Source organism: Megalobrama amblycephala, linkage group LG13 (genome assembly GCF_018812025.1).
Source record: "Megalobrama amblycephala isolate DHTTF-2021 linkage group LG13, ASM1881202v1, whole genome shotgun sequence".
Classification (NCBI taxonomy): Eukaryota; Metazoa; Chordata; class Actinopteri; order Cypriniformes; family Xenocyprididae; genus Megalobrama; species Megalobrama amblycephala.
In genome coordinates, this window is record NC_063056.1 from 10,432,209 (window position 1) to 10,459,658 (window position 27,450).

The following is a 27,450-nucleotide window of genomic DNA, read 5'->3' on the forward strand; positions in this document are numbered from 1 at the left end:
GGAGGTGTCAGAGAAAAGTAGGAGGAGACATGGGAAGGTGCTCGTCCTTCATATTTCATCTCCTGTGGTCAGTGGAAGTGTGTCTGCTTCTACCTGTGTGGGAGAAAGACCACGTCCCTGCTCATTACCGTCCCTCCTTCATTCACGTCTGCATTGACAAATAATGGCCATAATTATCTCACACATTGACGAGGATCATCAATGCATGAAGTAAGAGGCTTTTTTGGAGAAGTGCTTTACCCCACATTGAAGGTATGATTCTTACTGTGCTTTTGTGTTTTTATTGCATGATTCATGTTTGGACAGATATTTTAGAAGCTCAACAGGTGCTGCTTTTCTGACCAGTCCAGTATTTAACTAAAACAGCTTGTGTTCTATTTTGTGATCTTGTGTGAGCAGCAATTGAATTTGTCAGAGAAATTTAGCTTCAAACTATTTCATTCTTGTGGTTTTATTTTTAATCTCACTATTTGATAATCTGAATTTTCATAATAATTCCCTTATTCCCTTCCCTTTTAAAATTTCTTTTTTTTCTGTCAGTTGATTTAAGCACATTTGGGTCATCATTTATCAAATATGAACATTATTTGTTAACACTTGTAAAGAGATATTTCAAATGAACTGATCCTTAAAGAAGTAGTGTTAATTTAAATATTTGCATCATAATAATTCCCTCATATTTTGTTTAATTTCTTTATTTATCATATGTCAATTGATTCAAGCACATTTTGGTCATCATTTATCAAATACGCACATTATTTGTTAACAGTAAAACTGCACAGTTGTATGGTATTTACATGATCTTATCTTTAAAATGACTTTCATTGGTGTAACAAATTGATTTGGTCATTAAATAATGTTTTTATTAGAAAAAAACAGTTTATTCAGATGAAGCTTATATTTAGCATTTGCTAGAAGGATTATGGCAGTAATGAATCATCTATTACGTTTATTACATTATATTGACTCATTACATTATAATGATCCCATTAAACAGGTCTACATGTGACGATGTTTGCTTCAATCTAGTTTAGTTTACAGCCTATACAGACTCAGAGGGCGAGTTTTAGTGTGCGCCATCCGGTTCGGGTTGATCTCATATCAACATGGTTGATTTGCTCCTCCCTCTGTCTCTCTAATCATCCTTCTTTCCTCTGCATCCATCACTGCGCTGCCCTCATCCCATCAGAGAGGCTCCTGTGTCTGAGGTCTCTCTCCATCCTCTGCACTCCTGCCCAGCGACCCATGCTAAGAGGCAGACTAGCAGTCACACACATGTCCTCGGCCATCGCCCCCGTTAAACCCTCCAGCACCGCGGGCCCCAAGGAGGTGGAGCTGATCCTGGTGAAGGAGCAGAATGGGGTTCAGTTTACCTCCTCCACCCTGGTCAGTCCCAGTGGTCAGACACACCCGTCAGGTGAGGAGAGGGAGACCTGGGGCAAAAAGATCGACTTCCTCTTGTCAGTGATTGGCTTTGCTGTGGATCTTGCCAATGTCTGGAGGTTCCCCTACCTGTGCTACAAAAATGGAGGAGGTGAGACTGGTGTCTTTGAACATTTAAAATAGATCTGAAGTCTGAGATGTGCTTGTTTGTTCTTGAAGCCATGCAGAGGAATTTGATTAAACCTAGTTGTTAGTTGAGGAATATAGATTTTCTAGCAATTTACAGCTTAATTCGTCAGTGAAGAGAAATGTTTATGTAAAATGTATACATGTAATGATATTGATCCTGTAAAACCTTGAAGAACCAATATTGTGAATTCAATGTACATTACCAGTTTGGACCAGGGTTATTACAGTTAACTAAAACTCAAACCAACCTTCAACTGAGAAAAAAAATTCAGCTAGTTCTCAAGGCAACATTTAATATTTTTATTTAGTTTAACAATGTACTAAAATAACTAAAACTGAAATAAAAATTAATAAAAGCAAAGGTAACTTTATTTGGAAAGTCAATTTTAGACATTCTATTAAGTAACTTTGGAACTACATGTCAACTAGCAGTCATTAGAGTATTAGTAGACTGTTTTCTTAATATCTGCTAACAGTTTATGTTGATGCTCCCCAACAGACATTCTGCTGACTATAAGTAACAAGTACATGTCAACCTATTCTACTAACCCTAACATAATGGTCTACTAACACTCTAATGAGAGTTAGTTGACATGTAGTTGCAAAGTTACTTATAGTTAGTTGAACTTTTAAACTGGACTATCCAAATAAATTGTAACCAAAATATTTTGTTCTGAAAACTTTTTAAACACTTGAAATTAGTTTTATACTCATTTCATAATTTCTTTACCAAGCTTACATTTTAGTTATTTTTTACTATTTTGTAATGAGTTATAGAAGCATCATGAAGTGTTCAACGCATATTCCTCCTTCACTTGTGTTTTAAAGTGTTTGTTGAAAGTTGGTTGAGGAATGTCCAGAGTGAATCTAGATGATGAAGAAGTTTTCATGTGTGTCACATGTTTTCATTATGACATCATTCCCAGACTTCCATTTGTGGTATTTCAACATTTTCATCACTTTACTCCTATTCTAACATGCATATTTCAGTAGGTTTCATAATCTATAACTGGTTGGTTGGGTTGTGGTTGTGTCAGGTGCTTTCCTGGTGCCGTACCTCTTCTTCATGGTGATTGCTGGGATGCCACTGTTCTATATGGAGTTAGCACTCGGCCAGTACAACCGTGAAGGAGCAGCAGGAGTCTGGAAGATCTGTCCTATCTTTAAAGGTAATGTGACCTTTAGCTGTTTTTTCTCATTTATTGTGTGATTTTATACAGTTGGCATGTACTCGTCTTGAGGTGACAATGCTGTTTTGATCGGATGTTCACTGGCTCTGGAGGCAGAAGGTGTTTGTGTCCCCGAAACTAACTCATCAGGGCAAACGCTAGACAGGTGCTGTTTATCTTCAGCTGAAATCATCTGCAGTCAAATGGAAGACAGAAAAATTGGCTTTTAGTATGAAATTTGCCTGCCAGACCTCAGTTGTTGGTGGATCGCAAACTTCAAATCATGACTGTGGCCTGACACAAGCATACAGAAAATATTAAAGCTAAGTGACCTTCACTCTCAGATCTGCACTGTTCCTAAATAAAAAAGACTTTGTGATGTGATGAGAAACTTTTTATAAAGAACAAAATATTATCTAGTTCCTTAGAAAACCATATACACTCTTAAAAATAAAGGTTCCAAAAGGAGTTTTTTGCAGCTATGTCATAAAAGAACCAATTTTGGTTCCCTCGCAAAACTTTCAGTGAACAATTCTTAAAAGGACCTTTTTTTTCTTAATTTAAAGAACATTTTAATAATATGAAGAATTATTTTCCACTATAAAGGACCTTTGAAATGAAAAGGTTCCATGGATGTTAAAGGATCCATGATTCATGGAACCTTCAATGCTAATAAAGAAGCTTTATTTTTAAGAGTGTATGTGCTTTCAACATTCCAGAAACCAATATGCTGATCTGAAGAAGCTGTAATGTCACATTAAATACTTTTATTATTCTCCAAATAATTAAATGTGAAGAAGATGGCTCATTGCTTGACTTTTTTTTTCTTTGATGTATCAGTTGTTTTTGGTGCTGCTTTGGTAGAATTGTTTATACATGTTGGATTCAAGTTGGGAAACCATGGCTCTTCAAAATAAAATCTTAAAAATAAACAGTTTGAAACTTAAGAACTATGTCCAATGCCATCAATTCTCTTCAAACAGTTCATATATCTAAGACCAGTATCGAAAGCTTGATTCTGAACACACTCTGCAGGGTTGACAAAGCCGTCATCTGTTTCCTAAAGATGCCTGTTTTCCGTATCCGTAACAGGCTGTCAAGCATATCGAGGATGGAGAGAGAGAAGGAGACGGACATTTTAATCACAAGCTTGGCTCTCTGTAAGCCTGCCACTCAACAAGAGATTACTGTAATTACCACTGATCAACATGTTTGCTTCCTCAGGATCGATGCCGGGAATCACACATGTGCTGTTAATATATGATGGGAGAATCCTGCTGTTTGCTTTGAGACAAAGAACTCAGTTTGAAGAGCCATGGGGGTTTGATGGCAGTGGAAACTAACTCTGTCTTATTTGAGTTCATGCACAGAGACCCAGAAGCCTTTTGTTTTGTTTAGTGATGGTAAATCGGTCTATTTGGTTGACTGATGTGCTACACAAGAGGAACTTCTTCAGACTGGCCTGTACATTTTAAAAAGTGAAAACTTTCCACAGTGTAGTAAAAATAACTCAATAAATCTTAAAGTTGAGAAAATTTAACAAATTATGTCACTTCTTAATTTTTTTTTTTTTTTTAAATAAGGGGAAGTCCTGTTGTAACAGTGTTCAGCACAAAATGTATAACTGTCACAGGTGGTTGCAGGCAAACAGGCGAAGACAAATAGAATTCCAACTCGAAGGTTTAATAATAGTAATCCATATAACAGGCGAACAGATGGGAGCAACACACACTAAATATAAACGGTACCGGACAATGAACAGAACACAGGCAGGTACTTAAATACACAGAGATAATTAACCAAGAGACAAACAGCTGTGGTGATTAGTGTCCATGGTGCCTGAGTGGTGGGAAAACCAAGACAAGGAAACACACGTGATGAATGAAAACAAACTAGAGTCAATGAACAGAACTAAACAGAACATAATGGTGACAGAACGCCCTCCTCCGCAAGGCGCGACCTCGTGCTGTGATGACGAAGATCTGGGAGGCGGTTTTGGAGGAGAGCACAGAGGTGGTGAAGGGATGAAAACAGGATGAGGCGCAGGGATGGTGACAGGAGATGGCATAGGAGTGATGTGATGACTACTATCCCCTGGAGACAGTGATTGGAATGGTCCGCTAGCACAGACCCAGAGCTTGCCAGTGCTGACAGCTCACGGCGGAGACGAGGGAGAGAGGAGTCCAGATGGTGTCGAGGCTGACAACAACTGGGGGACAACCGACGGAGACGTGGTCGATGGATCCACAGGTGCAGATGGACAGCCGATGGAAATGAGCGACATCACTGGTACTGGAGACCTAGGGATAGAGGATACCGGAGGATAGAGGCAGAGCCGGTGTGACTGAGGACAGAGGCGATGCCAAGGAGAAGGAGGAACCCGCTGCAACCATAGGGCTGAAGGGACGGAGCGCAGCGGACGACCTGCAAGTCTGTGGTGGAAGTGGTGTGACGACCGACCAAGGGAGAGCCAGCAGGACGTGGGAACCCGATGGAGCCACAAGTCCGAGGGTCTCTGGTGGAACCGAAGGTGGGAGGAGCCAAGACGGAGCCGACAGGCCGAGATGGAGCGAAGAGATTCGAGGCTGAAAGCAGAGCCGCAGGATCCTCTTGCATTGATGCTGCTAGTGGTAACACGACCTGCGGCTTGACGTCATAGCAGGGCTTCCACGGAGACGCCGCAGGGCTGTAAACACCCAGCAACGGCTGGCTTGGAGGACTGCCTTAGCTGTGATGGCGGTTATGGCAGCAATACAAATCTTGATAAAATAACGGTAAGTATAATACAGTCCTTGCAGGTCGAAGAAATTAATAACTTATAGTTCATAAAGTTTTTAGTGCGGTCTAGAAACAGCGATGATGAAGGTACGGGGTGGGATAGGGTGGGTGCCTCCTCACTGAAGTCTCTCAGACAGTCCTCATTGTCCACTATTCCCTCGTCCGCTGGTGTCGTGGGCTTACACCCCTGGTCAGACTCAAGATGGAGCTCCACTTCCGGGGTGAGGGTCAGCACTGTCCTCTTCTCCTCGGGTTCTGGCTGCCACATCACGGCGGATGGTAGCTCTCTGTCTGGGGAGGCTCACACAAATTCTCTGCGATCGAAGGTGGTGATTTGGGCTCTGGGTCTGGCTGTGCTCTGGACTGGAGCAAGACACTCTCCAGACACCTTATGACAACATCCCTCCAGTTAAGTCCAGAGGTGTCTGGGAGGTCAATGTGATGATGGTAATTGGCCTAGATCCAGACCAGATTCTTCAGGGTCTCGTCGTTGAGAGGGCTGGTTAGTGAAGATGATTGAAATTAAAGGTGAAGCTCAAAAAAAAAAAAAAAATCGAGGTTCTCCAGAGCCACCGAAATAAACTGAGCTCTTAAATCCATTTTGTTGATCCGGTCATCTGTCACAGGTGGTTGCAGGCGAAGAAGATGAATAGAGCTCCAGCACGATGGTTTTAATAATAGTAATCCACATAACATGCGAAAAGATGGGAGCAACACACTCTACACGTTGACGGTACCAGAAAATTAACAGAACACAGGCAGGAATTTAAATACACAGAGATGATTAACTAAAAGACGAACAGCTGTGGTGATTAGTGTCCATGGTGACTGATAATTGGCAGGAAAACCAAGACAAGGAAACACACGTGATAAATGAAACACAAATAGAATCAATGAACAGAACTAAATAGAACATAATGGTGACATTAAGACAATTAAATGTTTTGTTCTCACCACAAAAAATAAATAAATCAATAAATCAAATAGTCACACAGGCTTGCCCCTGAATGGTGACAGGCCTGTTATAGAACCTATAGGGAACCTTTTAGGGGTTCCCGTCATGGGATCATTTTGTGGATTTAGTTTTGATTAATTGATTTTAGTTTAATTCTTTTTCTTTTTTCATTTTCTTTTTCTTTTTCTTTTTCTTTTTCTTTTTTTTTTTTGTTATAAATCAAACAGCTTGTAAACACACTTTATCACTAGCAGAAATTTTGAATAAAGGGTTCTTTAAAATTTTGTCAAGAAAACTAGGGTTCTATATAGAACCCCACTGAACCTTTTTTTCTAAGAGTGGAGTGTATCTGGTGCAGGAGTTCATTTTGGTAATTTTAATGTAATCTAATAGAAACTTTCTAATAATAATCAGTTATTAGATTACATAAAAATTAATTTAAGAAATTAATTTAATTTCTACTGTAATAGAAAATTGTTTTATTTTAAGTTTTATGAAAGTTTTAACTTACAGTGCCAGCTTTATATGCACAGACTGTACACTCACAAAAACACAGAAGCATGCATAAAAGTTTTCGAACATGTAAATAAATCAAAGATTATTAAAGTATAAAGAAAATACTATTTCAGTCTTTCTCATGTTTAATTCAATGTGTTACTTGCCATTTCTTTGTAACTGTTTGTGAAATTTACTAGCAATTTGAAAACTGTAAATCCTACAGTATTTTTTTTCTTCTTCTTCCGGACATTTTAAGAATTCTCTCATCTGGATTTTAAAAATTAATCAGTTTTGACATTACAGCTGCACGTGAACAACACCTACAGTTTGTGGTCAGAATTATTACCACCCTTGATAAATATGATCAAAGATGACTGTAAAAATAAATCTGCATTGTTTATACTTTTGATTTTTAATTCATAAAATTAGCAATAATCTAACCTTCCATTTAAGGAAAAGAATTGAAAGTGGGGAAAAATCAGATTATGAAATAAAAGATTTTCTCCAAAACATGTTGGCCACAATTATTGGCACCCTTTCATTCAATACTTTTTGCAACCTCCTTTTGCCAAGATAACATCTCTGAGTCTTCACCTATAATACCTGATGACTTTGGAGAACACCTGACAAGAGATCAGAGACCATTCATCCATACAGAATCTGTACAGATCCTTCAGATTCCCAGCTCCATGTTGGTGCTTCTTCTCTTCAGTTCACTCCACTCATTTTCTTTAGGTTTCAGGTCAGGGGATTGGGATGGCTATGGTAGAAGCTTCATTTTGTGCTCAGTGACATAATTTTTGTGTTGGTTTTGATGTTTGTTTTGGATCATTGTCCTGATGGAAGATCCAACCACGGCCCATTATTGGATTTCTAGCAGAAGCGGTTCGGTTTTGATTTTTTTATCTGTTGGTATTTGATAGAATCCATGATACCATGTATCTGAACAAGATGTCCAGGACGTCCAGCAGAAAAATAGGCCCACAACATTAAAGATCCAGCAGTATATTTAACCGTGGGCATGGGGTACTTTTTATCCATGTGTGCGCCAAACCCATCTGGTGGGTTTGCTGCCAAAAAGCTCTTTTTTTAGTTTCATCTGACCATAGAAGCTGGTCCCATTTGAAGTTCCAGTCTTGTCTGACAACTGAATATTCTGGAGATTGTTTCTGGATGAGAGCAAAGGATTTTTATTGAAATCCCCCCAAACAACTTGTGGGGATGTAGGTGCAGTTTGATAATTTTTTTAAGGCTTTCTGAGACTCAAGACTCAACTAATCTCTGCAATTCTCCAGCTGTGATCCTTGGTGAGTCTTTGTCCACTCAAACTCTCCTCCTCACCATACTGTAGGATGATTTAGACAAATGTCCTCTTCCAGGCAGATTTGTAACATCTTTAATTGATTGGAACCTCTTAATTATTGCCCTGATGGGGGTTTTCAATGCTTTAGCTATTTTCTTACAGCCACTTTCTATTTTGTGAAGCTCAACAATCTTTTGCTGCACATCAGAACTATATTCTTTGGTTTTACTCATTGTGATGAATGATTAAAGGCGCTCTAAGCGATTTGACTCATTTTTAGGCCCAATTTTTTTTTGTCACATACCGCAAACATCTCCTCACTATCTGCTAGCTGCCTGTCCCCTGAACACACTGTAAAAAAACGCGGTCTCTGTAGTCGCCACAATCTCCGAAAACTGCAATAAAAACAAACTGGTGCAGCCTGGACCACTTAACATAATAAACATGCTCCAGCCAAGCAGCGTCAATACGCAAGCTACTTACATTTTAAATGCGCGTTCATGACTGTTTCAGGAAGCACGGAGGGGAGAGCCAGGAGGACTAGGAGGGAGGGTCTAGCTAGCCTCTGTTTTGTTTGACAACACTTCGAACGTCAACAGGAAGTTACTCCGCTCAGAATCGCTTAGAGCGCCTTTAAGGGAATTTGGCCTTTGTGTTTCCTCATGTTTATACTCCTGTGGAACAGGAAGCCATGGCTGGACAATTTCATGTTCATGATCACCCTGGTGTGCTAAAAAAAAAAAATATATATATATATATATATATATATATATATATATATATATATATATATATATATATATATATTATATTATATAAATATCAATGGGAATATACTTCAGAAATATTTTACTCATAAAAAATTCTAGGGGTGCCAATAATTGTGGTCAGTGTGTTTTGGAGAATTTATTTCATAATGTGAAAGGTTAGATTTTTGCTAATTTTACGAATTAAAGATCAAAAGGATAAACAATGCAGATTTATTTTTATAGTTATCTGTGATCATATTTACCAAGTGTGTCAATAATTCTGACATACTCTAGCAGATAAGGCTGATTGACCTGGAGACTGACCAAGGAAGTCTTGCTTGTTAAACTAGTTATACACCAGCATCCAAAACATAACTTTGTGAGCAGTGATGGTCTTTTCAGCAGTGATATCTTACTCACGTCATGTTTGCTTGGTTTTCTCAGGTGTGGGTTTCACAGTGATCCTGATCTCCCTGTATGTGGGATTCTACTATAACGTCATCATCGCCTGGGCTCTGTTCTACCTATTCTCCTCGTTCACCAGTGAACTACCCTGGATCCACTGCAACAACACCTGGAACAGTCCCAACTGCTCCGATCTCAATGCTACTCTGCTCAACGACACGCACAAGGCCACGCCGGCGCTCGAGTACTTTGAGTACGGCCAGTACAAGCACATGACATGTCAAAAGCATTTGTCATGACAAAAGCATTTCACAAATACAGAGAAACCCCCACAATCATTACTGTACAGTTAGCAAGAACAATCTTCATCTACACTGTAAAAAAAAAAAAAAAAAAAATCATGTCGTTTTACAGGAAAAAACGGTAGCTGTGGTTGCCAGAATATTTCTGTAAAAATACGGTGAAAAATGTAAACATATTTACTAGGGGTGTGACGAAATTAAAATGTGACGAGATTTCTCGTCGAGGTGAAAAGCTGTCTCGCGACATTGCCATGATGGAGTGTGAGGGTAAAATTAGGATAAAATATGTCACTGCTACATTTACATTATACCTCCAATGTCATTTTGCTTTTGTATATAGATAAAAACCATTTAATTCAGTTGGATAATGGACGCTTCAATCCCATCCAGCTCATCCAACACGAGCTGTCATACGTAGTGCAACAGGAATCAGGAATCAGAGTTCACTGATCACGTGACGAGAGTAAGTGACAAGATGACTGACAAGACCATGGCGGAGGATTTGTTGCACGACAGAGCTTAGGCGTCTGACAAATGTCTTGTATTGTAGAATATGCGCGCAGCACCTCTGCTTCCTATTCACAGAGTATGCGCAAAATCGAAAGTGAAAGTAAAACGCGAGTGCGCATTCAAACACAATTTCAATACCCCGCATCTTGAAAGCGGCTCCCTTATGCATGCAAATATCTCCCAATATGAAAGATATCTTAGGCTGGGCTGTGTTGCTGTAACCATCTCTCAGCTCTGTATCATGCTTGAAGAAAAAAATTGGTCTCTATTTGCACTTTGAATATTGAGAGAGTACTTTGATTATGGTTAGACTTATTGTTTACACTTAATAAGACTAAGAGAAAACTTATTAATTTTCATTTATACTGTTTTTATTTCTATAATCAATTTGTGGAAAGGAGTTCAGTTAAAAGGTCAAAAGATGTAGAAGCTCATAAATTATGTACAGTTCTAAGGTCTGAAGAGATTTATATGAAATCACACAGGAGAGAAACCAGTCAGTTGAGTTTGTGGGAAAACCTTTTACATTGCTTGAGTATTGTTGTCTTTTACTGCATATGATAATTCATACTCAGAAAACAGAACTGAAATGACAATCGTTACAAGATGATTAGTTAAAACATTTCAAATGCACCTGCAGACTATTTTTCTAGTCATGTATTTTGTCATTGAGGATTTCTTAAAAATACTGTGTAAAAATCTTGTCTTGTCTTGTGAGCTAACTCGTCACACCCCTAATATTTACAGAACAACCTGTACATTTTAGAATTTAAAACTGTAATTTTCACAAAAACATACCATTTTAAAACAGTAAATTCAACAGCTCCTTTCTGCTGAATTAGGAAAAGCCATAAAGCTACTAAAATCTTTAGTTTTGTACCTTGTAATATTACAAATAACATCCACCATAATAACATGGGTATTAAAGAGAAAGATATGATGAATCAAAGTTTTTTCACATGCCTAGCTGAGGTAAATATAATTCTATAATATATAGAATATCTAGAATACGCACAGTGTCATACACACAAAACAACATCATGGTAACACACATTTACACTAAAATAATGTAATAAATATTTAACATAAGATATAACATAAAACCCTAATATACATGACTGATGACAAAAATTAAGAAGAAATTATTATTAAAAGGAAAAACCATCCAATTTAATTCTGGGAATGTCAGTATGCAGCTTTTTACTGTAAATGATTTGTTCTTTTTTACTTCAGAATTTTTTTTGGAACTTACTGTTAACCAATTTAACAGGTTTTTACTGTAGCATTTTTACAGTTTTTTACAGTTAAAATTACAATCATGTTTAGCAGTATTTGTTTGCTCTGGTGTCTCTTGCCCCTCCAGGCGAGGTGTGCTGCACCTTCATGAGAGTACTGGGATAGATGATCTGGGTTTGCCCCGCTGGCAACTCACCGCCTGCCTGGCTGTAGTCATCGTGGTCCTCTACTTCAGTCTGTGGAAGGGAGTCAAGACATCAGGAAAGGTTTGAGCTCTTACACAAACTCTAATGCATCTCTGCAGTCTAGATAAACTGATGTTTAGCTGGTGTAAGTGCACACAACCCCTCTAAAACAAACCAAACAAACCAGCCCAAACAGACTAAGCAGACTAGGGAACCAGCTAACTTGCACTTTTGGCACTTTCCACAAACAGTATAGCAAAAATAACTTAGTATAAGGATATCAGAAAATAGTGGTCATCATGAGGCCAAAACATATATTTTATGAGCTCTTTTGTGTTACATTTATTTGATAAGAGTTTTCATTCTTTTCATTTCGTTTCATTTTTTTTTTTTTTTTTTTTTTGTAATGAGTGGAAATCATGCTGAAACATGATTCTGCAAAAAAATGTGTAACACAATTAACTATTACTTTCTGTTAAATAAAAGTTTTAAAAAAAAATATTATGAATAAAAATAAAATAAAAAATAGAATAAAAAATAAAAAAAGTTATTATGAATCTTAAATTTCTGAGGTGGGACAGATTCAGAGTACAGCTTCTTTGCATGCATTCTTGTTATGTCAGGTAATAGTTTTTTTTTAAATGTTACTAATATTTCTCATCACAAAAAACAAACAAAAAACAAATCAATGTTTCTGATCGATTAGACATGCTTGCAAATATATAAACAACACTACTCATAATTTTGTCAAAAATCTGGTTTGCAACTGTAATGCTACTTTTCTGTTTTTAGAAAATAAGTGAATAATAGACTTGCTTGGTAGTTGAAGCGTCATAAAAATACGATGCATTGATAGGGTGACATTCATGAAATGTGTGTGCAGGTGGTGTGGATCACAGCCACAATGCCGTATGTCGTCCTCACTGTCCTGCTCCTGCGTGGAGTCACACTGCCTGGAGCCATCGATGGCATTAAAGCTTACCTGAGTGTGGACTTCCTGCGCTTGTATGATGCTCAGGTACACACACAGACACACACACTTACACATACGTTGTGGGGACAACATGAGGAAAACAGCTTATAAATGATACTAAATTATGTTTTTTTTTTGTTTGTTTGTTTGTTTTTGTTTTTTGAAAATGTAAAAAGCAGATTCAGTTTTCTGTGATGGGTAGGTTTAAGGGTAGGGTTAGGGGATAGAATATACAGTTTGTACAGTATAAAAATCATTTGGCCTAATGGAAAGATTCCATGGATGTTCTTCATGGAACCATCGATGCCAATAAAGAACCTCCATTGGTAGCACTTTACTTAATGCCTTTATTTATAAGGCATTATAAATATATTAATAATGCATTGAAATTCACTTTATAATGCATTTCATTGTCTCATGAATAATTGTAAACATAATATATATTATAATACTTATGTTACTCCTTTAGAAAGTATAATGCATTAAAACACATGATAAGCAACCAATTTCAGATGTAACGAGTAGTCTGCAAATATTATTATGAATTTTAACTTTGGTTACAATTATTAATGCAAAGATATAATGCATTATAATACACAATTATGAATACCTTTATAATTCATTATACATGAAGGCCTGGTTTCACAGACATGGTTTAGATTAAGCCAGGATCAGGCCTTAGTTAAATTAGGACATTTAAGTAGCTTTTTTAAATGTGACCCAGAAAAAACATTACTGATGTGCATCTTGAGACATATCTATTTTAAGATATGTCAGTGCAAGTTGCTTTCAGTTAAAACAGCTCAAACATCCATTTTAGTTTGGGACTATACTTAAGCCTTGTCTGTGAAACCAGGCAAAAGGTTTTAAGTAAAGTGTGACCCCTTCATTTTTAAGAGTGCATCTGAAAAAACTGTCTACATATCGATTTATTCTAATAATTGTTTTATTCCAAAAATAAGCATCAAGAGTAGTAGGGTCAGCCTTTTCATACCATTAATATTATTAGCTATACATGCAGTCTATGATATTTCCTTATTAAGATTTTTAGAGAGGTCTCTTCTGTTCACCAAGGCTGCATTTATATGATCAAAAATACAGTAAAAACAGTAAAATTGTGAAATATTATTACTATTTAAAATTTTCCATTGTAATGTATTTTAAAATGTAATTTATTCCTGTGATCAAAGCTGAATTTGTTTTAGCATCATTACTCCAGTCTTCAGTGTCACATGATCCTTCAGAAATCATTCTAATATGCTGATTTGCTGCTCAGGAAACATTTCTTATTACTATCAATGCTGAAAACAGTTGTGCTGCTTCATATTTCTGTGGAAACCGTGATACATTATATTTTTCAGGATTCTTTCATGAGTAGAATGTTCAAAAGAACAGCATTTATTTGAAATAGAAAAGTTTGTAACATTAAAAATATCGTTATTATCACTTTTAATCAATTTACCGCATCCCTACTGAATAAAATAATTAAGTTCTTTTTTAAAAATCTCACCCCAATCTATTTAAACGGTAATATGCAGACGTGTGTGTGTGCTTGTTTATATGATTTATGTGGACACAAATTTGTATAATGACATGGGTATTACACTGGTATTACAACATAAACATGGTTTATGTGTCCCAGCAATTAAAATGGCTTAAAAAAAACATACAATGTTTTATTGAAATGTAAAAATGCAGAAAGTTTTCTGTGATGGGTAGGTTTAGGGGTAGGGTTAGGGTTACAGTTTGTACAGTATACAGTAAAAACCATTACGTCCATGGAATGTCCTCATAATGATAGGTGCTCCAACATGAGTGTGTGCCTATGTGTTTACGAATCAATCTCTTGAACGCCTCATAAGAATCGCTCATGTCATCGTCACAGAACGGCAGGTGAAGTTACTATTAGCCTAAAGTAAGTTTTTCCACGATCCACAATTCTTTCCCGGAGGACCACTTGGCAAAGAGACCTCAAAGCGGCAATTTCAGAATTAGATTAGACACATGTGTGCAGCAGCAATTTGCAAAATTACCCTGTATTCACAAGTGTCTTTCATCTTTCTGCTGAATGAGTTTCCTGCAATTATCTCTAATGATAGCTGTTGTGCGGCCCCTTTTGTGCGGCCGGCCGGGGCCGTTTTGTGTCGCAGGTCTGGATCGAGGCAGCCACGCAGATCTGTTTTTCTCTGGGAGTGGGGTTTGGTGTGCTAATCGCCTTCTCCAGCTACAACAAATTCAGCAACAACTGTTATAGGTGAGCAAAGCCGAGTCATATACTGGAGCAATAACACAAACAGACACAGCGGGATTCACGAGCGACACACACACACACACACAGACACACACACACGCAAACGCATTTTCTCACACTTTGTATTGCTGAATTAAAGCCCCTTTGATGCTTTTAAGCACAGAGGCTTTTTGCATGTTCATCTTGACATCGACTGTTTCATCAATATCAGGCTGAACAGAATAAAGCCGCCGATGTTTGTTGTGTTACAGAGACGCCATCATAACCAGCTCCATAAACTCTCTGACCAGCTTCTTCTCTGGGTTTGTCATATTCTCCTTCTTGGGTTACATGTCACAGAAGCACAACGTCGCTCTAGATAAAGTCGCCACAGATGGTGAGTGAGTATGTTTGTATTGTGCACTCTCAGAAAGAAAAAAAAAAGGTACAAAAGCTGTCACTGTGGCTGTACCAATTCAAAAGTACCTAATATGTATATTTAAGTACTAACATGTACATTTAGGGTACTAAATCTGCACATTTTAGGGGTAAATAAGGTACAAATGTGTACCTTTTGAAAGGGTAGGCTAATGCCCCAGTGACAGCTTTTGTACCTTTTTTTCCTGAGAGTCAATGTGATTGAACCGGTGCAGCTTACATTGACATTAGTTAATGCATTGCTTCCACAGCGTTTATTAATGTTTATTTCTACAGGTAGCAGATATTTAACATTTCAGCACATGCTTTTATCCAAAGCGACTTACAAAAAAGGTTATTACGTTAAGAATACATTAAGAAATTAACAAATTATGCCTATTTCTGGGGCAGTCCAGTTTTATTTGCATAAACACTTGAGCAAAATTTTCTAAAACAGGAAATTAGTGTAACGCAAAAAACAAAAACAAAAAACCTCAGTGTTATACAGAATTCAAATATGTACTGTAGCATATGGAACTGAATTTAAACTTTTTAGGCAATAGTAATATTATTAATACTATTAATATTGTGTACATATTAAATACATGCTTAATGCTTCATGTCCTCTGTGAAATAAACATGTGGCTTAACCGTCAGAGTCACTCGAGCCGGTGTTTACTGTGACATACTCTTCCTAAACACCAGCGTCTCGAGACAAAGAATTATTTATCTTTATCCTGAGCGCAAAATCAATATGTAGGATGGAGAATGTCAGTGGAATTCAAACATGTCGATTTGTCTGATTCTCAGCAGCATTTCTGTTGGTCTGATTCGTATATTCTGGAACAAATGTAAAACTAATGTATGTTTTCTTATAATCGTTAAAACCTTTTGATCACAGACCTCTGCCTAAATGCTTTAAAATAATTTTGCAGACAAATAGGCTATATGCTATGATTCAAAAGTTTGGGGTCTGTAAAATTTTTATGTTTTTGAAAGAAGTCTCTTTTGCTCACCAAGGCTAAATTTATTTAATTAAAAATACAGCAAAAACAGTAATATTATGACATATTAAACAAATGTTTTCTATGTGAATATATTTTAAAATGTAATTTATTCCTGAATTTCCTGTCTAGGTATCACTTGATTCTTCAGAAATCATTCTAATATGCTGATTTACTGCTCAAGAAAAAAATTATTATTATTATCAATGTTGAAAACAGTTTAGATGCTTCATATTTTTGTGGAAACCATGATCATATTTTTTAAGTTTCTTTGATGAATAGAAAGTTCAAAAGAACAGCATTTATATGAAATACATTTTTTTTAATAACATTATAAATGGCTTTACTGTTAAATCATTTTCATACAGTGTGTTGGTGTATAATTTGTATTGATATGATTGTGATATTCTACAAAAATACAAAAACTGCTCTCAGCGGTTTTTAATGCATTGTAAAGGTGATGAATCTTTGCTCTTTGCTTCTCTCCAGGTCCTGGTCTAGTGTTCATTATTTACCCAGAAGCCATTGCTACACTCCCAGGTTCATCAGTGTGGGCTGTAATCTTCTTCATCATGCTGCTCACTTTAGGAATCGACAGTGCTGTGAGTCTATGTGATAGACTTATTCTGTCCATCTCACCTGCTCACCTGTATATACTGTATCAGTACAGTATAGTGTTACTTAAAGGGATAGTTCATCCAAAAATGAAAATTCTGTCATCATTTACTCACCCTCGAGTTGTTCCAAACCTGTATGAATTTCATTCTTCTGCTGAATATGAGTAACCAAATAGTTTATGGACCCTATTGACATATTCCATATTGAACAGTTATGGAAGAAAATAAAAATACTATGAAAGTCAATGGGGCCCATAAACTGTTTGGTTACCAACATTCTTCAAAATGTCTTCTTTTGTGTAAATGATGACAGTGAGTGAACTATCCCTTTAATGCTATAAATGACGTGATGAATGGATGCTAATAAACACAATGCTCTGTCCTCATAGCCTGGTAAATCCCAGCAGTGTAACCGAAGCTGAACTCTGTTTTTCAGATGGGAGGGATGGAGTCGGTGATCACGGGACTCATCGACGAATTCAAATTCCTGCACAAACACAGAGAGCTCTTCACACTCTTCATCGTAGTTTCCACGTTCCTCATCTCTCTCATCTGTGTCACAAACGTATGTGAGAGACAAACAGTCCTTAATGAGACCGCTCTCGTCTAATGAGCTTTTCATCTGATTATGAAGAGTCTCTCAAAGACTTATGTGTCGAATCTCTCTGTTTATCGTGATCATGTTCTTCTCTTTGGTTTCGTCTCATCTCACTTCTCTCTCCAGGGCGGCATCTATGTGTTTACCCTGTTGGACCACTTTGCCGCCGGGACATCGATTCTGTTTGGAGTGTTGATTGAGGCCATCGGCATCGCCTGGTTTTACGGTGAGGCTGATTCCTCTTCTTACATGTCCAGTGAAGCTGATGTGGTATTAAGGCTCTGATGGGCTTTCAGACGGCTGTGCTCCGGGGCTGCTTGCGCTCATTAGGCTCCCAGGGTTCCTCATATGTGGCTTATGGACTCATATCTGTCTGGAATGTGGATTTGAAAAACCACTTATGAATTTGCCATTCAATTTTAACTCTATTTTGATCTGCTTGTAATCAAGGAAACATTTTCATTTAGTTTAACGTAATGCACTAAAATGACGAAAACTAAAATTGAAGTAAAGACACAAGAAAATGAATAAAACTTTAACTAAAATGAAAATAGGAAATATAAAAATAAAAACTAATTAATAATAATAATTATAAAAATTATAATAGCATCTCAATGATACAAAAACGACACTGGCAGTAATGACTATACTAATAACTATACATGGTCCTATTGGTAGTGTTTGTGGCATATCTTGAAATACAATATTTTTTAACCATCTGAATGATGGTCCTCTGGGCCAATGAAGAGAAATTATGATTGCTTACCATTAACCACAAAAGTAATATTAGAGGTTGGTCAGAATGTATATTTTAAAATTTGGCACTAAATAGACACTTTTGCATCTGTCCGAAGTAGAAACAAGAGCCAAATTAGATTGCTCAAGCATTTGACATTATTTTTATTTATTTTTTTCTGGTCTTTAAAGAGCTAGAAATATTATTTTTTGTTGTTGTATAATGTGCACATGGCAGGTGCTATTGGTAGTGGCGTATCTTGAGTACTATATTTTTTTTATGAAAGACAGATGAAAAAATAAAAGAGATTATTTTGTACATTTCAACATTGTTTTCAAACAACATTTCTAGAACCACAAAAGTAATATCACAAGTTAGTCCAACAAAATCCCAATGTGTAACTATTTTACGTTTGGGCAAATCATGACTAAACTGTATGAATTTGAAATCTCATTTGTATGTTTTCAGACGATCTGCTTATGCCCCAGTGACGGTTATGTTTTTTCCCCCCCAAAAAATCATATGTATTCGTACAATTCACAATGTACAAGTTCGTACGAAATCGCCACCTTGTAAAATAGATATGTTTTCCCATGACATATGATTGGTTAGTCAGAGTGAATATTTTCACTTTTGGAGCTAAACAGAGACATCTGTCTGAAGTGGAAACAAGAGTCACAGTGGATTGCTCAAGCATTTTGATATTAGTATTTAGCTGTTATTTATCCCTTAATCAAATATTTACAATTTACAAATATACAGTATAATCAAAACTTTTTTTTTTTTTTTTTTAAGGTAGGTGACGTTTGGTTAACTGTGCTAAGGGTGGACATAGACTATTGTGGTTACATAATACTGTACAATTGTATCATGAAAATTACAGTTAGAAATTCTTTTCAAATACTCAACCCTTAAACGTTTCATACAGTACATTGACTTTATCCTAGAAAAGTCATTTCTTTGCCTTTGGCAAAGTGGCATGTGGTTGGAGGAATGTGAACTTTGCAAACGTACCTGAGGCAACAAACAATTCTTGGAGACCTGAACTTCAGCATGACTCCATAAGCTCAGGACTGAGAGATCAGCATCAGAGAGCAATGTCTGAACCTCTGGATCTTGAGACAGCAGGTCACAGGCTGCTGCTGTCAGTGAGGCCAGGACCAACCAGCCTGAGGCTTCAGTGGCCTTTTTGGAAGTTCGATTTCTTGGAGAACACCTGTGTCTTTGGCCCTCTGCTCGTGACACAGCTCTGCTCTCGCTGTCTGCTGCATTCAGACATCAAGCCTTGATCAAAGCCCTGCGGCCAACCAGACTCACAAAACAAGAGATCTGCTATACATGGAAGCCACTATGATGTTTGCTTCCAATCAGTTTGTCATTTTGATGTTTCATAAAAACCAAGTGCACAACTCAAAGTGATATTGTTTCAAGTGGAGCATGGCTTAATGGTGTCACTCAATATTGTCACATTCATACATTAAAATAAGGTTTTAAGTCAAGTATGCCTATGAAGTATATGGGATATAAAGGGGGCAGTTTTCATAGTTATTATGTTTTCCTTCATAACTCACTGGCTACTACAAATCTACATGCCATTTTTGACATACCATGAGAAATATTTATATGTTCCAAATGTGCACTACCATTCAAATGGTTGGGGTCATTAGGATTTTAATAAGAAATTCATCATTTTATTTAGCAAGGATGCATTAAATTGATCGACAGTGACAATAAAGACATTTGTAATGTTACAAAAAAAAATCTGTTTTAAATAAATGCTGTTTTTTAAACTGTTTATCAAAAGATTCTGAAAAATAAAATGTATCACGGTTTCCACAAAAAAATAGCTGTTTTAAACATTGATGATGATAAGAAATGTTTCTTTAGCAGCAAATCAGCATATTGAAATGATTTCTGAAGGATCATGTGACACTGAAAACTGAAAATTCTATTCTATTATTTTAAATTGTAATAATATTTCACAGTATTACTGTTTTTACTGTATTTTCTTATCAAATAAAAGCAGAAGAGATTTTTTTTTTTTTTTTCAAAAACATTTAAAAATCTTACGGACCCAAAACAAAACTTTTGAGCGGAGAAAGGACAGATCAGTGTTCACAAGATGCCAGTGTTACAATTGATTATCACAGTGGTTGGTGACAATTGTAACACTTGAAAAATAAATGATATGAATCCACTGTATGTGTGTTTAAAGCACGTATTGTGCCTTTTAAATATTCAAAATGGGTTAAATCCTTTTTGCTGAAATAAATGGAACATATGTAAAAGAAAAGAACTGTTCAAATAGATATTTTGATTAAAAAAGAAAAACATTTTAAAGCGTCAGTTTTCAATTAAGTTATAAAATTTTTTTGTTAATGCCGATCTCACAGCCATGACAATATCTCTGATTTGTATGGTAACAGCTTCAGTATCAGCGACATTTGTGTTCATATTTAACCAACTACCAAAACAGATATTAGTTTGGATTCAAAGGTATCAACACTTTGAAGAGCAGAAGAGAAATATTTGAAATGAAAAAATTAATGTGTGTTTTTAGGAGTGGATCGCTTCAGTGATGATATCCAGGAGATGATTGGACAGAGACCCGGCCTCTACTGGAGACTGTGCTGGAAGTTTGTTAGCCCGTGTTTCCTCTTGGTACGTTTACAATCACGATTCCTCTGTCAATAACAATGCAAATAATTCCATGCAATTTGTACCATGAAACTCTTTTATTTATCATTAGACAATGCTTGTTTTCTCTTCCCTTCATTCAGTTCATGGTTGTTATCAGTTTTGCGACGTTCAACCCTCCGAAGTATGGTACATATTATTTCCCCACATGGGCTACAATGGTGGGTTGGTGTCTGTCCATATCATCTATGATCATGGTGCCTCTCTACGCCATTTACAAGTTCTGTTCTCTGCCAGGAAGCTTTTGTGATGTAAGTATTCCAGATGGTGAATATGCAAAAAAAAAATTACCAAAATGAATTAAGTTGAGTCACATTCATTTTTAAAGCGCTTTCAATAATCAATAATGCAAACTTCATCAATTATGAAACGACTTCAGTTTCAGTTGTAAAGCAGCTCTACTGAAGACAATAGTGTCATTGTTCAGCTCAATTCAGTTCAATAAAATTGTTGATGTTACAAAGTTAGTGTCATTATCAATTCAGCTCACTTCAATTAAAAAGTTGTTCTCATCCAATAGAGAGTATGCACATGATGTCACAGTAGGTGGGAGTCACTGTGGTTACACCTACTCAGTGGCAAAAAGACTGAGTGGCAGCATTAGTGTTCAGATGTGAAAACACACACACACAGAAAAAAAAAAAAAAAAACATTAATAATTATACTGAAGCCTTACAACTTAATGACAGTCATAAAATACGAGACAGCAATACAATCAAAGCTACATCTGTTCAAAATTAAGATAATCCATAAATTAAAATAAATCAGGAAAAGCTCATTTAAAAAGATGAGTTTTAAGACAATATTTATAAGTATTAAGACAATCGCTTTCAAATACAAACTGCGGAAGAGAGTTCCAGAGACCAAGCAGCACCGCTGAACACTCTGGACCCCATAGTGGTTAGACGAACAGGAGGTATAACAAGGGAAACAGTTGAGGAAGATTTAAGAGTGCGGGTGGGAATATAAATGTGAAGCAAATCAGAGATATATTGAGGGTGCAAGATTGAGCAGAGCTTTAAAAGTGAAAAGCTGAATCTTGTACTCTACTCTAAAGAGCAGGAGAGATGTGCTCAATGGAAGAGGTTCTAGTGATTATGCGGGCGCTTGAGTTCTGGACCAAATTAAGTTTATGGAGAAATTTGAGAGGTAACTCAAATATAGAAGAGATTACAGTAATCAATGCATGATGCATTAACTATAGCATGTACAAGAATGGCTGTGGTATTGGTTGTGAATGGACGAAGACTGATGTTCCGTAAGTGGAAATATGCGGACCGAGCGCCATTATTAATGTATGGGTAACAATTTACAATAAGGTTCATTAGTTAACATGAACTAATAATGAACTGCACTTATACAGCATTTGTTAATCTTTGTTAATGTTAATTTCAGCATTTACTAATGCATTATTAAAATCTTGTTAACATTAGTTAATGCACCGTGAACTAACATGAACAAACAATGAAAAACAGTTTTTTCATTAACTAACATTAACGAAGATTAGTAAATACAGTAGCAAATGTATTGCTCATGGTTAGTTCATGTTAGTTAATACATTAACTAATGAACCTTATTGTAAAGTGTTACCAATGTATGTTTCAAAAGACCTCAGTTTTATCATTATTTTGCTTGAGAAGTGAGAACCTGATTTTTGAACAGTCCAAGAGAGAAGAAGAAAGAACAGTAAAATTAGGCTTGGAGGACAAACAGACAAATAGAGTGTCATCCGCATAGCAATGGAAAGTAATACCAAATTTCCTAAAAAAAAAATATGACTAAGAGGTAATAGGTAGATAATAAATAAAAGAGGGCCCAAGACAGAGCCTTGAGGAACACCAGTGGTAACAGATGATGAATATGATCTGAAATTGGACAAATTGAGTGACACTGGAGAAATAGGATCTAAACCAAGTGAGAGTGAAATACCAATAGAGATCTATCTAAAAGAACTTGATTAGAAATGGTATCAAAGGCCACACTTAGATCAAGCAAGATAAGTATAGTTAAGAGTCCAGAATCAGTGGCCATCAACAGATCACTGGTAACCTTTACAATGGCAGTCTCTGTACTATGTAATGGATGGAAATCAGACTGAAGTTGCTGAAACAGTTTTTTTTTTTTTTTGAAAGGTGAGCATGGACCTGAGCTGCAACAGTCTTTTCCAACATTGATTGCAAAAATAGTTTCAATAAACTATCATTTTACAGACTGCTGAATGCTACAGAAAAGAGAACCAAATAGACCACTGCAATTCACAGAAACAATTTGGATGGATGGATGGATGGATGGATGGATGGATGGATGGATGGATGGATGGATGGATGGATGGATGGATGGATGGATGGATGGATGGATGGATGGACAGACATACAGATAGACAGACAGTCAGACAGATAGATTTTAAACTTTTAAAGTTTATACTAAATATATTGAAAGTACCAGAATATCCATTGATGTCCTCATCACTTTAATTTTGCATTTAATTTTCTGCAAACCCCATCTTGAAGAAAGACGAAGCATCAGGCCAAATTTATTTGTATAGCGCTTCTCAATACACCATTTAAAGAAAGCTTCAAAGAAAGTCATAATTTTATGTCTATAATGCCTTAGTGCTTTAACAAGTAAAAGGGCTGGGCGATATGACGATAACAATGATATAAGTTATCATCTGGATTTTTTTTACATCTTACTATATTGCATTTATAGTGTTGTTTAACAGAAAAAGTGTACACAGGCTTTTCTTTATATTTCCCTGTCGTCGATTAATGCATGAAACACGATTCCTGGCTACATGTCAGTGTTCATGGACCACTAGTTCTTTGTAAATTTGTAAGGATCATCGTCGAGTTCAACTGTATTTAATTTAAGAAGATAATCATTTGTTTTACTCCCATTTTTGCAGTTTTCCCTTCTAAAACCAGTCATGTAGCAGGATGTTTTGTCACTCAGACCAGCTGAGACGGGAAAGTGACATTAATGCATACACTCTATAGTGTCAGAGCAGCTGAATTGATAATATTACTCAACATTAATTGTCTTTTTTAAACCTTCTAATAGAACTACTTCTAAACATTCATCACTATGCAGAAATCATAATGCATTATTTTTTATATATTACCGTCCTTGCATTCATCTTTTTGTTTGCATGATTTTGTGTTAATGTGCTGTGCTATTATCTAAACAGAAATTGGCATATGCCATCACTCCAGAGACTGAACATCACTTGGTGGAGCGTGGGGAGGTCCGGCAGTTCACGGTAAGATCTTATTTCCAGGATCATGGGTGGAAAAAAAAAATCAGATAACTGTTTCATGTGTACTAGGAAGATTACATAAATTTTATGGGTGAACTTTCAATTATGCTAAACATGACATTTTACTGTTCCGTTATCGAAGATACATGACTTTTAGGGCAGTCCGATCCTCAGTGCAGATATGCTGGGATTGTTTTAGCCTCACTAATATTCCTTCATAAGAGCAGAACTTTTCAGTGATGCATCTGTAAACTTCTGATCTGTGTGCCTGTTTTCACACTCCTAAAAGAAAAGGTTCTATACAGAACCTTATAGGGTTCTGTCAGGCACTTTATAAGTAAAACCTTTTAGGGGTTCCCAATCATTTTATGGATTTAATTTTAATTAATTAATTTAGTTTTAATTGACTTGTAGGGTAACACTTTACAATAAGGTTCATTAGCTAACATAAGTTCAGTCAGGACCACTTAAGTCAAAAATTACAAGAGACAAACTTTAGTCAATTTTTTATTGGCATATTTTGCTAAAGTTACAATTTGGCGGTATGGCTCTGTTCTAAATTCCCCGTCCTTTTCATGAGCTCCATGAAAGCCAAGACCGGGAACAGCAGCAGCTTCTGGGGACAACCTCCCATTTTTTTAAATGGGAGAACAGCACAAAACCCCCCTATTGAGAACAGAGCATGCATCAATGACAACAGAATGACACTGATTAAGTTAGACACAAGTTTAAGGAGGAGCTGGGGAGCAGGTGGGTTGCAAGCAGCGTGCAGTGGAAGCAGCCAAGCAAGCAGAGAGACAGAAGCTGCGTTTAAGTAATGCGCCTTATCTTAGAGTTGCCAGTGGAGTCCATAGAAAACGGATCAGCTGATATGGGTGGGGTTGGAATTTGCGAATCAGCTGATAGCGGAGCTTGACTACGAGGCCTGCCTGAACTAACGCAGGATGCTTGATTTAACTATTATTTAACATGAACTAATAATGAACTGCACTTATACAGCATTTCTTAATCTTTGTGTATGTTCATTTCAAGATTTACTAATACATTATTAAAATCTTGTTAACATTAGGTAATGCACTGTGAACTAACATGAACAAACTGTATTTTCATTAACTAACATTAATGAAGATTAGTAAATACAGTAACAAATGTATTGCTCATGGTTAGTTCATGTTAGTTAATACATTAACTACTGAAAGTGTTACCACTTTTAGTTTTAATTACATTTTATAAATTAAACTGGCATAGGGTTCTTTAAATTTGAATCAAGAACCTTTTTTCTAAGGGTATGTTTACACAATAACAATGTTCTAAAAACTGAAACGTTTTTTCCTTCGCGTTTTTTGGCATACAGACGCCAACGTTGAAACATCAAAACGATCTCCATTCACATGGATCCGCAAAAATAACTAAAAATGCTGTATTATGCAGACAGGCCAGTAGTTGGCAATGTCACTGTAAAGAAACACTATAAGCTGAACACGTAATGCGCATGCTGTTTTCACACATTCATATTTTTGTAATTTATACAGAGATGATAGCTAGCACTTTTAAACTCATTTTTAAAAGTTTGCATTTTCAGGCCCCCAAAACGCTGTTGTCGTGTAAATGAATGGCCAAAACACATAAAATGTTTTCCGTTTGTAGTTGAATACGGTGTTGGGTAAACGGCCCCTAAGAGTGCATATCTTCAGTAAGGCATCCTCAAAACAATATATGTTGTGAAAAGCGCTATATAAACATGACTTTTTTCTCACAGCTTCATCATTGGCTGGTGGTTTGAGCGGCCCTTTACATGGAGGTAATGAAGGCACCGGAGGACTCGGCTTGACAAGAGCAATGTGTGTCAGTGCCAACAGAAGAGTATTACTAGTTGTTTCTTTCTCGCGTAATCGGACGTGGCTGTTTCGTGACTTCGATCACAATGTGGTTGACATTCTGTCAGTACCAGTTTTACTCTCAGTATACGATGACTGTTATGATGGCTGATGTTGTCCCCACTGACTGTTTGTTTATTGTTTATTTATTTCTTCTTTTTTTTTGTGATCAGAGTACAACTGAGCCTTATTGATAAATGTGATTGAAGTGTCAAAAATTGTACAATACATCTTTAGCAACACTAAAGTTTAGAAAAGTGTAAATAGTGCTATTGCAAAAATAAATCTATCCTCTTTGTGTCTGAGAAGTGCAAATGTATTTATGAATGATCAGCAATCGATGATGAATGATCAGTATTGATCATATGCATATTTGATGCACATATGATGTCCCAGAGAAGAGCTCTCTTCACCGAAAACTTTAGATGCAATACGGTTTAACCACTGGTCATTTTGAATCTGTTTAAGGGGTGCCAACAATTGCTCCCATATTTGCAGAAATGCAGAAAAATCAGTCTGTAGGCAACAACATGCAGAGGGTCAGTCAATTATTCATTTTGTGGGTTATTTGCACACATCTTTGCATTTTCTTCATGCAGTGGTAATTTTTCAAATGACAAAACACAGTGGCATTTATGGGATTTCTGTCACACTGAATGTTCTTATCCACAACTGTATTACTGGACTACTGCAGATTTATTTACATGAAAGTTTATTACGAATATTTGAAGTCTTTAAATTTAATGATTTCAGTGCCTGCTGAAATTTGTCAACTACTAAAATGTCAATAAAAAGCGTTTATGTAAAAAAAAAAAAAAAGAAAAGAAAAAGAAAAAAAAAGGAATTTGATTTTGTTTCTTAACACTAAAACATTTCATGTTGTTGGAGTCCATATTTGTGGAAGAGAAGTACTGATTACATGTGGTCATATCACAATATGATGTTTTATTAACAAAATTCGGGAGGAGCAAGTTCAGATAATTAACCTAATTAGCACAGGTGGAGAGCATTCAGTTAATCAACTCAGCCAATGTCAAAAGGTATATATTCAGCAGACTGACTTCTGTTCATCTGAGAGTTTATCAGCATCCCTCCTCCACCCCATCTGCTCACTTATAGTTCTATCTACTTTTACCACACCGGGGGGAGTACTCTGGGTTCGGGCCAAAATTCCGAGCTCAGAGCCCTCTCCCCGGACAGCACGCCAAATATGCACAACTTTACTCCATTTAATTATATGGATATGTGAACTCGTGAAATAGGCAATAATATACAAAACTAGTGTCAAGTTTCTACTGAAACAAATTCAGTTTAGAAAAAAATTATTCTACTATATACCCAGCTAACAGGGAATGTTCTGAGAATGTTGGCTTACATTCTAGC

The 27,450-nt window shown here is 36.5% G+C and overlaps 1 protein-coding gene across 1 annotated transcript; it reads left to right on the top strand.

The window, feature by feature from the left end:
• On the top strand, positions 1-26,911 carry slc6a3 (solute carrier family 6 member 3). The gene is made up of 15 exons (XM_048153864.1): positions 1-252; positions 1,190-1,534; positions 2,610-2,741; positions 9,469-9,682; positions 11,605-11,743; positions 12,546-12,680; positions 14,786-14,889; positions 15,138-15,262; positions 16,776-16,888; positions 17,340-17,468; positions 17,628-17,727; positions 20,798-20,898; positions 21,018-21,185; positions 24,122-24,193; positions 25,950-26,911. Exons 2-15 carry the CDS (start codon positions 1,246-1,248, stop codon positions 25,971-25,973), a joined length of 1,845 nt encoding a protein of 614 aa, XP_048009821.1. The 5' UTR covers positions 1-252; positions 1,190-1,245; the 3' UTR covers positions 25,974-26,911.
• Positions 26,912-27,450: the final 539 nt, after the last annotated feature.

Coding starts and splice junctions, on each gene's coding strand:
- slc6a3 (XM_048153864.1), top strand. CDS start 1,246: ATGCTAAGAGGCAGACTAGCAGTCACACACATGTCCTCGGCCATCGCC. Junction 2,742..9,468: donor GATCTGTCCTATCTTTAAAG/GTAATGTGACCT, acceptor TGGTTTTCTCAG/GTGTGGGTTTCACAGTGATC. Junction 11,744..12,545: donor GAGTCAAGACATCAGGAAAG/GTTTGAGCTCTT, acceptor ATGTGTGTGCAG/GTGGTGTGGATCACAGCCAC.